This window comes from Erinaceus europaeus, chromosome 11 (genome assembly GCF_950295315.1).
Source record: "Erinaceus europaeus chromosome 11, mEriEur2.1, whole genome shotgun sequence".
In the NCBI taxonomy this organism is placed as follows: Eukaryota; Metazoa; Chordata; class Mammalia; order Eulipotyphla; family Erinaceidae; genus Erinaceus; species Erinaceus europaeus.
The window spans coordinates 60,177,015-60,194,137 of NC_080172.1; the positions used below are offsets into that span (position 1 = coordinate 60,177,015).

General features: G+C 41.5%; 1 protein-coding gene across 1 annotated transcript; it reads left to right on the forward strand.

Annotated features, from left to right (window-relative positions):
- The first annotated feature begins 13,425 nt into the window (after nt 1-13,425).
- On the forward strand, nt 13,426-16,245 carry NHLH2 (nescient helix-loop-helix 2). The gene is made up of 2 exons (XM_007525509.2): nt 13,426-14,119; nt 15,679-16,245. The coding sequence occupies exon 2, from the start codon at nt 15,687-15,689 to the stop codon at nt 16,092-16,094; it is 408 nt and encodes a 135-aa protein (XP_007525571.1). The 5' UTR covers nt 13,426-14,119; nt 15,679-15,686; the 3' UTR covers nt 16,095-16,245.
- The last annotated feature ends 878 nt before the right edge of the window (nt 16,246-17,123 follow it).

A 17,123-nucleotide genomic window follows, 5' to 3' on the forward strand; every position in this document is an offset into this window, starting at 1 on the left:
CAAACAATAAGGTATATATTGTTGTATTGTATTTAATGCACACAATAAATTAGTAGACGATGGTGAAATTGATTTTTCAGAATGATCTCAATATTTTCTCTATATTTTTGGTCTAATCATGACATGTATAAGGCAGGTTTTAGTTTTTATGTTACAGATGAGACAGTTCAGACAAAGATATTTGATTTATTCTCACCTTTGGACTTTGTAAGGCTTAGATTTATTATCCGATCAGATGAAGTCAACAACTTTAAATTTTCCTGTCAATAACATCAGTTCCCTTATTTTGATAACTATGCTGTGGTTATGTTCTTATTCTTAGGAAACATACATTTAAGTATTTAGGACTAAAACAAATACACTCTATTTATTCTCAAATAATTTTTTAAAAGAATTCTTTTCATCTTTCAATACAATGTATAATTCTAGGTCAGATTTCATACTCTCCCCCCAAAAAAATTATTGATAATGCATGAATAGAAAGTGGCTTAGTTAACAGCAATGTGTCAGTGTTAGACTGCTTTCACTATAGATGTGGAAGATGCTAATATCTGGGCTTCTATAAAAGGCACAAAGATATTGTACTGTTTTACATTTTTGATAAGTCTTTAACTATAATTGGCAATGTGTATTTACATTTCTACATGGAATTTTTCAATGACATTTTACATTTAAATTTCATTCCTAGCTTCTGGAGGTATAGTTCTGGAGTAGGAGCCATTTCAGACAGCTTTCCTGAGAGGGGAAAAAGACTCTCCTAGGAAAAAAAAACATGAAAAATCACTGGAAAATTCAATGAAATACAACCAGGATTCCTTCAGACATGCACTAAGCTCATAAGTGAGTACAGACACATGTGGCCAGGGGGTGGGAAGGGGGTGAGGAAAAGATTCTCAGAACTCAAGAAGCTGTATTTGATGTGCTTAGCTCCAAACTGGGAGTTTAGTGGCCAATCACATTGCCTGTGGTGGGGGAAGACCAAGGATAGCATTCTATTCTGGTCTCTCATCAGAACTCATCTCTCTAAGACCACTGGATGTCAATCCAAATTTTGTATAGAGAGTGAGACAGAGATAGAGAGAGGGATATAGGAAGGAGAGATAGCATGAAGAAGAGATACCTACACTAATCCATAAATCATGAAGCTTCCCTCTTGCTGGTGGGCACCAGGGGCTTGAACACACATGGTAATATATATGCTCTGCTGGATGTGCTACCACCAAGCCCCTGATCGTCTACATGGACTTTCTAAAAGTTTTGGATAGAGACAGAAATTGAGAAGTAAGGAGAGAGAGTGAAAGTGTGAGAGAGACACTTGTTTTACTGCTCATGAGTATTCACCCCTGCAGGTGAGAACTGGACTTTTTTTCTATATGTGAGTTCCACATTCATAGCTTTCACTACTATAGATTTTGGTCAGTGGAATCTGCTATTTTTATTTTTTTAAATATTTATTGATTTATTCCCTTTTGTTGCCCTTGTTGTTTTATTGTTGTAGTTATTATTGCTGTTATTGATGTCATTGTTGTTGGATAGGACAGAGAGAAATCGAGAGAGGGGAAGACAGAGAGGGGGAGAGAAAGATAGACACCTGCAGACCTGCTTCTCCTCCTGTGAAGCGACTACCCTGTAGGTGGGGAGCCGGGGACTCGAACCGGGATCCTTATGCTGGTCCTTGCACTTTATGCCACCTGCACTTAACCCGCTGCACTACCGCCTGGCTCCCAATCTGCTAGTTTTAGTGGCCAATTATAAGTGACTTGAAAATTCTCAGATTTTAGCATGGGTGAGAGGTACTGAACCCACCTTACCAGCTCTGCAAATACCAAGAGAAGACTATAGTTAAGTTTTATGGAGGCAATGATCATTCTTAATGCAAACCAGTGCAACTTTTATAGAAAAATAATATGGAGAGTCCTTAAGTTAAAATGGAAACATCATATAATTCAGCAATATCTCTCCTAAATATATATCCAAAGGGCATGAAAACACTAATTCTAAAGACACATGCACCCATAAGTTAATAAGTACATTATTTATAGTAGCCCAAATATGGAAGCCACCATAAGATGGTCCTGCAAAAGATGGCTGTAAAAAGGTTGTTTGATGGAATATTACTTTGTAATGAAAAAGGTGATGTATGCTTCAGGACAAATTGACACAATTCCCACCACCAGAACTCCATATCCCATCCTCTCCCCTGATAGTTTTCCTATTCTTTAAACCTCTGAGAGTATAGACCCAGCGACATTATGGTGGAAGGTCTGGTTTCTGTAATTGCTTCCCCGCTGAACATGGGCATTGGCAGATTGATCCATACTCCCAGCCTATCTCTCTCTTTCCCTAGTGGGGCAGGGCTCTGGGAACGGGGGCTCCAGGACACATGGTGGGGTCATCTGCCCAGGGATGTAAGGTTAGTATCATGGTAGCATCTGGAACCTGGTGTCTGAAAAAAGCTAACATATAAAGCCAAAGAAATTGCTGACTAACCATGAACCTAAAGGCTGGAATATTGCAGATGAAGATGTGAGGTCTCTGTTTTAAACATAGCTAGTAGGTCTATTTTAGTTATATTCCAAAGGGCCCATGATTATTATTTTTTTTTTTTTCCTGAGCCTGACATCTGATATGCAGGTGGACCCAAGTTGTTGTCTGGGGAGATACCATCTCTATTTCTATACAAAAATGAAAACAGAATTTATGCCTGGGGTGAGATAAGGATCAAGAAAGATAAGAGACCACGGTGACACATCTATTACATTGGCTTCTGTGCTTTTTGACTTCCTCATTGTATCGACTTCTGTTAAACCAGCTAGAAGGCACTGAAAGTAAAAATAGTGATACTAGTGGAGTCAATAGATGTGCATCCATCTAGAGAAGTAACTCAGCCTCTCCACTGGCTGCTGGTATGATCATTTTGCAGGAACCACTACTTCTGCCCCTGAGGGTACTATACTTGCCAGTCTGGGCACACACTCCACTTCACTTATGCTTGTAGAAAAGGCCACTCTTACTCGGACTGCTGCATTGCTTCTAAAAACTAAAGCATATCCCAAGTGTATCTCCTCTAAGTACCTCTTCTCAAAACTCTTTCCACCTGGGTCTAATACCCTTTCTCTCAAATGGATGTTGTTATGAGCATGGTACAATTTAGTTAATACACAGCCCCCCCCCCCCCCATAGTTGTCAGAGTTGACTCAATCCATTTGGTGAAAAGTAAGGCTTCCTATAGTCAGAAACCAGGTGTTTACTTACTCAAAAATTAAGTATGTGTGGCCTAAGTATAAAACCTCAGACCTATGTTTGGCAGTGGAAAAACAATGACTAAGATATAAATTGTTTCCTCAAGCAACTCAGTGCAGTACCTCTTAACAAGAGGTGAGCAAGTTAGGGAGTACATAGGTACATTTCTGTCTAGGGAGAAAATTTTACCATTGCTAATATATCTAATTTCTATTTCTAATGTTCAGCAGAATTTATATCAAAAAAAGAAATTAAGCTTTACTACTAAAGCATGTGGATTGATCTTGGTTCATATATACTATAAAAGGATCCTCAGAGTAGAGCTGGAGTTTTCCAACTTACAGAAGTTGACAATAGAGGCTTCTGTCATTGAATCAGTTTCAATGCGTTGTGATGTACTACAGTCTGAACGTGCTTCGTTAAGAGGATTTGCAATTACTATAATTATTTTATTAGCAATATATTATCCAGCTTTAAGAAAATTAACCCTCACAGAGAGATGTCTTAAAAATTATTCCGTTCAAGATATCATAAGTTAAATGTCATATCAGTAGTGTAAGCACAAGTAGATAGGAAAATGGTAGCTGTCACTCTCACTGAACCCTTTGCAAGTAACATTTCAGTAAAATGCAATGCTGGCCTAAAAAGATCAAACAAGAATTTATGGAAAACTTTTAAATTGTCAAGATTACTATTTAATGAATAAGAAAGCTAGCCTAGCTGTATGTCTCCTTTGAGTCTAGCTTAAGATACTTCAATGCAGCTATAATAATTAAGATAAAAAACTAAGTTTCACTTCTGCTTAGGATATAGAAAACTGTAAAAAGTGTTATTTCCAAGATAAAAATGAGAAAGTCTAGATAACAATCAGAATAAGAGCATTTTTTATGTTGTTACTAAGGCTTCACCATTCTGAGTTGACATTTTCAGACAGAAAAAGAGAGAGAGAGGGAGAAAGATGACAGGACTGAAGCTTTTTTCCTGGGGAGTGGGGGAGGCCAGACTAAAATCTGGGTGAGATATTTTTCTTTTCTTATTAATTTTTAACTTATCTTTATTTATTTGATAGAGACATCCAGAAACTGAGAGGGAAGATAGAAAAGGAAAGAGGCAGAGAGACACCTCTAGCCTTGTTTCATCACTTGTGAAGCTTTCCCCCTGCAGGGAGGTACTGGTGTTTTGAACCTGTGTCCTTGTGCATTGGAACATATGCACTCAACCAGGTGCACCACCACATGGCCCCTGAGCTATTTTTCTAGCTCTCTAAAACTATAAGATTTCTTGAACCTATCAGAGAGGTGAAGTCATAAGACATTGGAACAAGCTGAGTTCCAAAGAGAGAGAGAGAGAGATCCTTCTAAGGTAAGTGTTAGAAAGAAGTACAAGGGAGGGATAAAAATGTGGGAAAATGAATACAATGTTATGAAACTGTCAAAGGTCAAGTGAGGCCTAGTTTGTTTATTCAGAGTAATGAGCACCCTAAGCAAAGGGAGTTTCTACTGGTATACTAGATCTTACCCTTGGACTTCTGCTAAGTTCATATGAGGAATACTAGAGTGGAGTATAGAAGATTCTTCAAACTAAGCTTCAGGAGAAGTAGCAACAAAGATTGTTGCTCAAGGCACAAGAAAAAGTGCCTTGAGGGAAGGAGGAAGGGCAGAAGAGACTATCTCTGAGGGAGATACATAAAGCCATCTTGAGCCTAAGTCCTAATCAAATATCAAACAGAAGTTTCCTGCCACAGGGAGAGGGGAAGAAAATTTCTGCCCAAGACCTATCACAAATCAAAGGCATAATTCTGCTACCAGAAGGAGAATGTGCAAGTGATGTAGAAGTAGACAGCAGCGAAATTGTCTTCCTTCAACACAAGTCTAGTACTAAGTCCTAGGCAACAGCAATCTGAGGCTGGAGATGAGATGAGCAGGTGGGAGAGAGCTGTGGTGCAGGCATGCAGAAAAGCTGAAAGCTGATGGGGGAATCTGTAATCCCGAGAAACAGTCCCTGGCATAACAGCTACCAGTCTAAGCACAAAGAAAAGGCAGCTACTGGGAGAATTCGGAGTCTATGTTGTACTAATAGTAAGCTTATAGCAATAACCAAACTCGGTCCAGCTCCTAACTAGATTTACTCTCCTCACTCAATCCTTCATATAAATGGTCTAAGAGAAGTTAATTACACGATACTTATAATATTTACCTCAATTTTTACTTTTCTATATGCAATGTCTGGTGACTCAAAACTGATTCATATATACACAGAGATGCATATATTGACAGAAGCCACTATCAAGAAAGAATGCTACCAACAAAAGCAAATCCTAGTAATATCTAGATGTCGGAATTAAAATTCAGGGATGTGACAGTATTTATGATAAATATATAAAAAGATATAGTGGAGGGAGTCGGGCTGTAGCACAGTGGGTTAAGCGCAGGTGGCGCAAAGCACAAGGACCGGCATAAGGATTCCTGTTCGAGCCCCGGCTCCCCACCTGCAGGGGAGTCGCTTCACAGGTGGTGAAGCAGGTCTGCAGGTGTCTATCTTTCTCTCCTCCTCTCTGTCTTCCCCTCCTCTCTCCATTTCTCTCTGTCCTATCCAACAATGACAACAACAATAATAACTACAATAATAAAACAACAAAGGGAATAAATAAATAAAATAAATATTAAAAATAAATAAATAAATAAAATTTTTAAAAAAGATATAGTGGAAAAGATAGATAGGGGCCAGGGGCCGGGTGGTAGCACACCTGGCTGAGCACGCATTTTACAATGTGCAAGGACCCAGGTTTAAGGCCCTGGTCCCCAACTGTATGGAGGGGGAACTTCAGGAGCAGTGAAACCATGCTGCAGGTGTCTGCCTCTCTCTCTCTCTTTGTCTCCCCCTCCCCTCTCAATATCTCTGTCTTTAAAAATTTTTTTAAATAAATTTTAAAAAAACATTAAAAAGAAGAGGCAGATAAATACGAAAAAAAAAAATTTTCAAGAAAAGGAAAAATCCAGTATCATGAATCAAGAATGTCTTCAACATATTTATTAATAGACTGAACCTAGATATTCCATTAATGTAAAAAATCTCTCAGTAGAAATTGTTCAAACAAAAAAATGGGAGGAAAAATAAAACACAGACAACAATGTAACAGAACATCCAAGGCCAGCATCAAATATTATAACACACTTACATTTCCAGAAGGATGAGAAAAGAGGATGGTACAAAAGTATCCTTATACATGGGGACATATGTGCTCAACCAGGTATGCTACCGCCTGGATGTGGCTGCCAGCATGTAGTCAGTTTTTAGAAATGTGAGTCCATGTGGTCCAGGAGGTGGCGCAGTGGATAAAGCATCGGACTCTCAAGCATGAGGTCCCGAGTTCAATCTCTGGAAGCACATGAGTGATGTCTGTCTCTTTCTCTCTCCTGCTATGTTTCTCATTAATAAATAAATAAAATATTAAAAAAAAAAGAAATGTGAGTCCAAAATTAGATTGTCAATAATATCTTGTCCTATTAATTTTTTGTGTTAAAAATGTATTTAATAGTATGAATTTTATCATCCTTTAAGATATCTTTTGTGTATGTTTTATAATTATGGAATATAAAACTATAATAGTACATGTATAATTTTACCATTTTATTGGTGAAATGACACATGTATAAAGTATCTTAAGGTGCATACATATACTGGATATGCATGTTCAAAATTTTTACTGATGGTACAACATTTAAGGAAATAGTTGGGAAATAGCTGTCAAGTGAAATAAACAAATGATTATAATACTTTTGTATCTGGAACAAATCTAATGCATTGCTAGAATTTAAAATTGTATTGAAGTGAAAATGGTAACATCTTATGATTCAGCAATACCACTCCCATGCAAGTACCCAAAGGGCATGAAAACTCTAATTGAGAAGGATATATAGCCACTACTATTTTCATAGCTACATTATTCAGAACAGCCATAATTTGGAAGCAGCCTCAATGCTCATCAACAGATGATTATATAAAGTAATTGTGGAATATATACTCAATGAAATGGTATTCTGTAATTTAAAATGATGACATTATAAGACTAGACACCTAGTCCTAGTGCACCAGGCTGAGTGTATACTTTACCATGCACAAAGACTGGGGTTTAAGCTCTTGGGCCCCACCTATAGGGAGGACATTCAAAAGCAGTGATTGTAGTGTTGCAGGCGTCTCTCTTTCTCTACCTCTGTCTCCCTTTACTCTCCCACTTTCTTTCTGTCTTATTAAATTAAGAAAGGAGAGGGGAGAAAAGGGGATAGGTGTTAGAAGCAGTGAGTTTAGCATGTGCGGGAACCAAACCCCAGTGATAACTGGTGGCCCAAAAAAATTGTCCCCCCTGTTTAGGACAATAGATGGAAACATAGGAGATTCTGTTAATTAAAATAAGAGGTAAAAGACAACTCCAGTGGTTTTATTTATATGTGGAATACACACAGATAAAGCAAATGGATTTTCAAAATAAATAGCAACCAAATCATCTCTTAGATTTTGTAAAAACCATGATGATTATTGCCGGGTGTGTGTGTGTGTGTGTGTGTGTGTGTGTGTGTGTGTGTGTGCACAGGAACTTTGATGGTGGGTGCAGTGAAATTATACACTGTGATGTAAAACTATAACGATATGAAATTACACCTCTGAAACCTTAAAGTCTTATAAGTCACTGTTGCATCATTAATAAAAATTATTATATAAGAAAGAACAACACACAAATAAAACTGTGTTGAAGAGGAGGCTTAAGTCCTTAAAGTTTGTCTCTAAGGAGGAAAGTTGAGAATGGCTGTGGCTTAATCAATAGAGCACACATATTAGCTTGCACAAGGGTTCAAGCCCATTGTCCTTACCTGTAGAGGGAGAAGCTTCATGGGCAGTGAAACAGTGTTACAGGTGTCTCTCCATTTCTTCATCTGCCTCTCTTTATCTTTCTTTTTCTCACCCTCTCTCCAAAAAAAAAAAAAAAAGTTTGCCTTTAGAATCTGCACTTTTACTAAGTAAATTGGCCACTATAGCTGAACTCCAAAGAAACTAATGTTTCTTGTTGGAGTACAGATTTTTCTCTCTAATCTCTAATGTCTTTATTTTAGTTTCTTTGCATCTCTTTATTATCATTATAAGCATTTCTATATTTCATTTTCATAACTAGTTAGTATAGCTTATCTTCTACAGTTTAGTATTTGTTGGTAAGCTAAATAGATAAATATAATTATTACCTTCTATTTCTGTAATAATTTTTTTTAGATTTTTTACAAAATATTTGTTTATTTTCCTTTTAGTTGCCCTTTTTATTGTTGTTGTAGTTGTTGTTGTTAATTGATGTGGTTGCTGTTGGATAGGACAGAGAGAAATGGAGAGAGGAGGGGAAGACAGAGAGGGGAAGAGAAAGATACCTGCAGACCTGCTTCGACGCCTGTGAAGCGACTCCCTTGCAGGAGAGTCAGGGACTAGAACCAGGATCCTTACGCCAGTTCTTGGCTGCCACGTGCTGCGCTACTGCCTGTCCCCCTAGATTTTTTTTTTTTTAAAGAACTGTGATGCATGGGGTCAGCCATCTTTGCCTGAATGGCCCATTTGCTTCTCTGACAAGTACTTTTTAATTTTCCTGATTAAAAGTTTAAAATATCTGAAAAAGACTCCAATGAGGAGCACTTTGATAGAGTAGGAAAGGGGGTTTTTAAGAATGGAATAAAAATTACTTATTTGAATCTTACAGATACAAAATAGAAGAGGTTATGGGACATATAATCAACAGAAGATGACTCAGCAATTAGAAGAGACTATATTGTGTCCTGTGGGATAAAATGGATGGCACTGGAGGTGATTATGCTAAGTGAAATAAAGAAATGAGAGACTACTAGAAGCTGATTTCATTCATATGTGGAATACAAAGAATCAAAACATATAAACATGAAAAAGAAGTGTCAACCCATATCTAAGACCTTGGGAAAACTATGGTGATTATCGTTGGCATTCTGGGAGCACCGAAATTTGGTGGAGTGAATGATGTAGAATTAAACCATTATTGGGCGGAGGGTAGATAGCACAATGGTTATGCAAAGAGACTCTCATGCCTGAGGCTCCAAAGCCCCAGGTTCAATCCCCTGCAACATCATAAACCAGAGCTGAACAGTGCTCTGGTATTTAAAAAGAAAAAAGAATTAAACCATTATTATTATTATTATTTAATTTTATTTATTTATTCATTTTTTGTTGCCCTTGTTGTTTTATTGTTGTAGTTATTATTGATGTCATTGTTGTTGAATAGGACAGAGAGAAGTGGAGAGGGGAGGGGAAGACAGAGAGGAGGAGAAAAAGATAGACACCTGCAGACCTGCTTCACCGCCTGTGAAGCGACTCCTCTGCAGGTGGGGAGCCAGGGGCTCTAACCAGAATCCTTCCACTGGTTCTTGTGCTTAGCGCCACCTGCGCTTAATGCACTACCGCCCGGCTCCCCCATTATTATTTTTTAATCTTGTGTATCACTATTTAATTACTAATAAAATTATTTTAAGAAATAATTTTGATGATTCTTTGATCACCCCTGAATGCCCAGTGTGGTACTTTATCCATCTTTGTGTGTGTGCATAGCCCCTTCTGAATATATATTTAATTCAGCGAATAATTCATCTGCTTGTGTATATTTGAGACCAGGTCTCTATGTAGAAGCACTAGTGCATAATGGTTACAGATTCTGCATTTAGACCACCTAAAATCTAAATATTGACCCCATGATTTATTAACTATATGACCTTGAATAGATTACTGTTGTCTGTGTCCCAATTTCCTTCTATGCAAAATTGAGACAACTGTATCTAACTCATAGATTAGTGAAGGTAAAATGAGCTAATATATGTAATGTTTCCAGACATACATCTGATACACAGTAAGTGCTTGTTTGTTCGTTGCTAGATGGACACTATGATATAGACACACGCATGCAAATGCATTTATACCCTATATACACATGTATAAGCAAAATCTGGATGATGAGTATACTGAATCTGTTTATAGCTCACATAATCATACTTATATTTCTGAACCCTCTTATATATTTTAGTCAGTAATATTGTTAACAAAATGAATAGCCTGGAGTTAGCATAAGTTCTGGGCATTAGTTTAAGCACTTTACACAGATTTCTGTGGTCATGCTTGAAAGAAAATTAGATGACATAACATATTTTTGTTAATTACCATTTCACAAGTAGAAAACTGGTGTCCAAAAAGATTAGGTAACTCACAAAAGTTCACACATCTGGCATATGATAGAGACAGAAAGTCTGTTTTTTTGAAAGCCATCTTTATCACCTCCCTTATGATTTTCAGTGGTGTTATTTAATGTTACCCCTAATAGCTTATAATATCTTTATTTACATGGTACAGAGTATTTAAAAATAATTTCACATACAATGAGACTCATAGCTAGCATATGAAGCAAATCATGCAGGCTTATCATTCTTATTTTTATAAAAGAGAAAACTAAAATGACTGAAGTCGGGTAGAAGTGTTTCTGTCTTATGGTATCCTGGATATATCTATACGTAGGGAGTCACTCATCATGAAGTTATTGTGATAAACTCAGGTAGCAGTCCTGGGAATGTGAGTTATGGTCCTCCTCTAGAAGTGTTACAAACAAGAAACAGGTTTGGAAACCAAGAATCACAAAACATAATATGTGGTCTCTAAAGAAGATGTGAAAGGAGTGTTCTGGTTGCACAGAAGGGGGACCATCTGTCCCAGGGAGGTCTAAGAAAAGGCAAAGGTGGCATCAGGGGGAGAAGGAGGAGGTGGAGGGACACTTTCCTGAAAGAGAGAACGCAAGAGTGTGAATGTGAATCCATGTGTGTGATCATGATGCACAGTTCTAAGTGTACACTTGTTTACATAGCTCACTCACGTATTTGTTTGTGCACCGGCAGGCTGTCAGGTGGAAATCAGAAAGCCTGAATGTAAGTGTGTGCTTCTGGGTCCAAACCCATAGCAGAATCTGACCTACTGTGATTTGCTTCCCCATTTCTCTCTCTTCTCAACCAACATCAAAAATACCAGTTGCTTCCCATTCTAGCAACTATGGTGATCAGTCCTACCAGGTTTTTCAATCTGTCCTTCAGAACTTGGAGTGGTCTAGCAGAGGTAGCCAGTGTGTGTGGGTAATGGGGTGCAGAGTACAAGTGTATCTAGGTATACATCTGCTTGCAGACTTCTGGCTCTGTGCCAATGCTTAAGTTGGCTGTCCTTAACCAGGTTTCCTGTCTCCTTTCATCTTTAGCTCCTTGAGTTGTTCACTTACCTGTTTCTATTGCCACCTGAATGTGACTTTGGTGTTTACTTATTGTCCTCCACTAACATGTGCTTTGGTGCTGGGGCATGGCAGAGGCTGTGCTGAAAAACGCCCTTATTCCCTAGAGGCATTCCTTTCTCCCTGACCCCCCTCACCTGACCCCTCACTTTCCCACCCCATTCCATCCTGATCCATCCCATAAGATTAAAAAAAATGTATTAAAAGGGCAAACAGGATTTGTGGCAGCCAGGAGGAACCCAAAAGGTCACTCCCAGGGATGGGCTGATCCAATCCCTGTCTTGTTAATAAAAAAATGTTTTAAAGACAAAATTGATAAAGCTAAAAAAAAAAAAGTTCCTCTTTCCCCATATGCTCCCTCAGGGACTAGAGATGTAGGGAGAGTAAGGCTACCAAACTCTTTAATTTTTAAATTTATTTTATTTTACTTATTATTTATAGAGACAGAGAAATTGAGAGGGAGAGGGAAGGGGAGGAAGGGAGAGAGAAAGAGAGACACTTGCAGCACTACTTCTTGGCTAGTGAAGCATTCCCCCTGCAGGTGGGAACCAGGATTTTGAACCTAGGTCCTTGTGCATTGTAATATGTATGCTCAACCAAGTGTGCCACAGCTCGGTTACTAAACTCTTTTTAGTCTAGCACATTAAAAAAATCCAAAATCATTGCATATAATATGTAACTGATGGTGACCAACTGTATCTTTGTGAAGTGGCAAAATAATTGAACTAAATTTTCTCTTCTGTTACAAGGCATATGAATTCAAGGCCACTAGGTCCTGTAAGGCAACGGTAGTTTATGCTGAAATACACGGATGATTTGTGAGTTTATATCATAGTCCAATGCATTGCCACACAGCTAAGTATTCACATGTCAACATAGGAAAGAATGAACTATAATAATCAACACATACGGTGTACCAGACTTTAACTGAATGAATGAGTGGGTGAAGAAGAAAACAAACACATTCAGAAAAGTAGAGTGGTCCCATTTAGTTGTCCCTGAAATTACAATACCTAGATACTGTTCCCAGTTTCACCAATAACTTAATCTACTGAGAGCTTATTTTTTAAAGTCATATACTGGGGAATTAGCTTGGTGGCAGGTTAGGGCTAAAATATGAATATACTTAATTAAGTCTCTTTATAATGTCTTTTAAAATGTAAATTATCTCTAATAAATGGTAGCTGATGCACATCTGACTATATTGATCACACCACCTTCTTTATATAGCATATAATTCTGATGCAAATATTTTCTTAGATACCAAAGATAGATACTGGCTTTGTAACACGCCATGAGAATTTCCCTACAGTCAATATGTTGTCTATTTGGATGTAAATATTGTGCCAATAATCTGAAGAAAAAAATAGTATGATTACAACTAAAGACTGTTCAGAGGCTGAGCTTTTTATCACGGGCTGTTTCAACTGTTAGGTTTCATGGCAAAGATTCAGTAGGAATCTGATCTGCTAAAATATTTGGGCTGTGAAAACTCCCACACTGTGACAGATGTCAAGTCCAATTAAGTGACTCGTGTCCAGGTTTCTGTCCAATAGGATTTCCCATTAAATATCAATTTAGGGGGAAAAATTCCATCCCCCTTCTTAAGCCTTTATCTCTTCCACCATCTCCAGGCGGAATCAATCGGGTACCAGAGAGCCAAGAAGCCACACACCGCGCATCTCTGCTTCTTTTCTCTGGCTCCTCCATCCTCTCCGCTTCTCTGTCAGTGTCACCAAGAGACGTTCACTTCTCACCAACCTTTCTCCAAGCATCTCCAGTCCATTGACTATATAGATTTTGTTACAAGGTAAAGAAAGGAGAAGGTTGCGTGGGTGGCGGTGGAGGGGGGAAGGGGAGGGAATAACCAAGCCTTGAAAGACTTTGAAACTGGAAGTATCTGTTTATACAACATAAGTAAAGGAGGAGTAAGGAAGAGGCAACCTTAGCTCTGAGATACAGTATTGTGTTCCTAGGAACTGGGGGAGATAGGAGCTGAACAAAGCCTTATCTTAAAAAAAAAGAAAAAAAAAACTTCGGAGCAAGATTGCATCTCTGCCTTGCACTTTCCAGTTTCTGTTCAGTCTAATTCAGGGCAGGAAAGGAGTCCTACGGGAGCGGAATCTTATCTTAATCATCTTTCTTATTGATTCTTCCGCTATTAGAAAGTAAAGGAATCAGACCTTTGATGTGATTGTGTTTATCTCTGCATCTCTTTTGTTATTTATAGAGACTTAGAAGAAAGGGGATGAAAGGCACGAGACTTTAACCTTAAAAAAAAATAAAACAAAAAAACGAATCCCCCAAAATGTTTGAGAACAATTAAAAGGAAAAGGCGTTTTTTGATCTATCACCTAAGTGAACAGTCATTTCTATCATCCACATCCTGAGATTTATCGTCCCTCGCTGTGGACACCAGCGAGATGACAGCTGCTTTTTCATTTTTGAATGTAAGAAGTATTTACTCCTTTTAATACACTTCGGAATTTCTCCCCGATATTCTCTGGAATTTTAACTCTAAAAGATTGGAGAAAAGAGTACCAGAAAAGCTTGTGCAAGGTAAGTCTCCTTTAAATGAAATATCTATTTTTTTTCCCAGCGTGCAAGGAAATTAACTCATGTTGTATTTATAGGCAGTTTTGTTCGATTAAATCGTTTAAAAATTACATTCACGAAAGGCTATATATGAGTAGTCTTAAGAAACGCTATCTGGAAGAGAATTTAACATGCTGTGAGAGCAACCCAGGAACTTTTGATCCGGACTACAAGTGGTGTGGTTTATTGTGATTTTCCATGCCTCGGCTTTTTATCTCCGTCCTCGCCAGCCGAGTGTGTAAGTGCAAGTTGTTCTACTTAAAAATGCCTCCTCCAGAAGCCCACAGGGGAGTCACATGCGGTTCGCGAGCTTTTTTGTTGTTGTTGTTTTGTTTTGTTATGATTTTTGCCTTAGAGCTCGGTTTTCCTCGCAAGGAAATAAAAAAACTCTTAGTAAGGCAAATTCGTCCCCCAGGAAGTGCAGCGGCAGAGGACGGCTCACACCCCCACCTTTTGTTTTCCAGGAGAAACCCCTCTGTTTCGGAAGCTTCTCCCGCGGGCAAATGCCCGGGACGCCCGGGGCTGGCGGGCCCAGCACCCTCAGGTGCGCCTCCCGCCCCCCGTCTTCCCCTCGCCAGGAGCCCGAGCCTCCCCGCAGGCCAGCAGCCGGGCGCGGTGCTCGGCTTTAGGCACGAAATCGGGGCAGATCCTCCAAGGGCCCAGGGGAGCCGGCTGGGCGGCCTTCGCAGTGGGGTTCCTCACAGGGGAACCTGGGCCGGAAGCTGGGCCTGGGGCAGGTGCGGGGTCCCCCGAACTTTGCGGAGAAGCAGCCTGCGGGATCCTAGGCGGTGCCCGGCCTCCTCCCGGCCTCTCCGCCCGCGTTCCCCAGGGGGGTCGTCTGCAGACTGCCGGGCGCATTGTCTCGTCCCCGGTCGCCGCGTCCCTCGGTCCCCGAAGTGTGTGGCTGTTTGCGTGACAGATGGCGCTTCGGGAGCCGACGAGGGCACCGGAGTCAATTTTCTATTGAAAGGCGCCTCTACGTTGATCGAGTCGCTTCTTTCTTATTTCGGCAGGAGGGAGGCGCGAGGAGGCCGCCCCGCCCGGGGCCCTCGGCGCCCTGCCTGCGCTCAGGCCTGCGCTCCCCTCCCGCGGCCGCCCCGCGCGCCCCAGGCCGGCGAGAGGCCCGCGGATGCCGGCTGATGGTTAGCTTGTCCCGGGCCCTCGGGGCTGGCGGCGGTGTCCGCGCCTCCCCGCCGCGCGTAAAGCGCAGATGCACTCGTCGTCGTTGGGGACTTTGGGCTTGTGGGGCGGGGGTAGGGAGGTGGAGTTGCCCAGGCGTGAATCCCAGTCGCGGGTCTGCGCTCGGCCTCCCTCCAGTAGCAGACAGGCGGCCTGAGGTGTCAGTCCCCGGGGCGGCCAGGGGCCCGCCGCGGCCTCCGACTCCAGCGCCACGAGGAGGCACGGGCCTGCCCCTCCCTCCTCGCCCCCAGCCCTGGGGCCGGCTGCACCCCCCGCGCCCGCCGGGCTCTGAAAAGCCCGCGGCCGTTCCTCTCATTGACCGGTTTTCTGACTCCCCTCCTCAGCCTCCAAAATGATGCTGAGTCCGGACCAAGCCGCCGACTCGGACCACCCCAGCTCGGCACACTCGGACCCGGAGTCGCTGGGCGGCGGGGACGCCAAGGTGCTGGGCAGCGTGTCGGACCTGGAGCCGGTGGAGGAGGCCGAGGCCGACGGCAAGAGCGGCAGCCGCGCCGCGCTCTACCCGCACCCGCAGCAGCTGAGCCGCGAGGAGAAGCGCCGGCGCCGGCGCGCCACGGCCAAGTACCGCTCGGCGCACGCCACCCGCGAGCGCATCCGCGTGGAGGCCTTCAACCTGGCCTTCGCCGAGCTGCGAAAGCTGCTGCCCACGCTGCCCCCAGACAAGAAGCTCTCCAAGATCGAGATCCTGCGTCTGGCCATCTGCTACATCTCCTATCTCAACCACGTCCTGGACGTGTAGGGCCGTGGGCCGGCGCCCCGCCAGGCCGCCCGCCAGTCGGGGAAAGGCTGGGGACCGGCGGCGGCGGCCAGAGAGACGTGGGCGGGGGCAGAAACTCGACCTGTGTCCTTTCTGGTCAAAGGGGCGACGCGGGAAGCTTCCCGCCTCTGCAAGGTTGGGGGTGGGTGGCAGGCGAGTTCTGGGCTTCAGCGGGTCTCTTCCAGGCCAGACCTCCTGGAGGCACCTGGTGTGAGCCGCCTCTGGGCCTCGCCGCCTCCTGTTAAGATCCCTTTAAGGGTTGTTGCTTTAGCTCGCCTCGCCGGAGAGGATGAGCTCTCCACCAGTTATCTCCCACAGTTCTTTATGTTTTGAATGAAGTACCAGAAGCTCAGAACTTTAGATCATCTGGGATTTTTCTTAATGACAGATCACCAAGCAAATTCAAAGGGAAAGCAGGGAATCGCCCCCAGTCTAGAGAATTAAGATGCAGAAAGGTAGAACAGGAAACCTTCTGGGTTACTTGCCACAAAGCAAGGTTGTAATAGCATCCAGAATACAAAGCAGACAAGCCCTGCATACTTAAGAAAGCTAAAAAGATAATGAGAATAAACAAACAGTGTGGGAAGAGCTGAGCTTGGTAAAATGATAACCCCCAAGGTAGGATACTTATACAGACAGAATTATCCATATTTAAATGGAAGATTTACTATGTATTTGATTGCTTATTCAGGCGAAGTGCCCCTTTATATATCCAAAAACATCTATTTGTGACCTTAAACATGTGGACCCATAGGTGCAGTTAGAAAAAAGACAACCTATTTTTATTTATGTTAGAAGGAGTAGAGTATTTTTTTCAAGACATTTATTTTTCAGAGTGGTGATAATTTTACTTTGGATACTCTGTGCCAATTTATTTATAGTCAAGTGTTTACACTTTTTCCCGTGGAATAAGTACGTCTAACTTTTTACGTGTTTGTTGAGATTATACTGTGGTCTTTCTTTTGGCTCTGATAATATTGCACTTGTATAACCAATTTCCCACTTCTCCCT

What these genes read in the sequence shown, in the direction of transcription:
- NHLH2 (XM_007525509.2), top strand. Translation starts at nt 15,687, where the DNA reads ATGATGCTGAGTCCGGACCAAGCCGCCGACTCGGACCACCCCAGCTCG.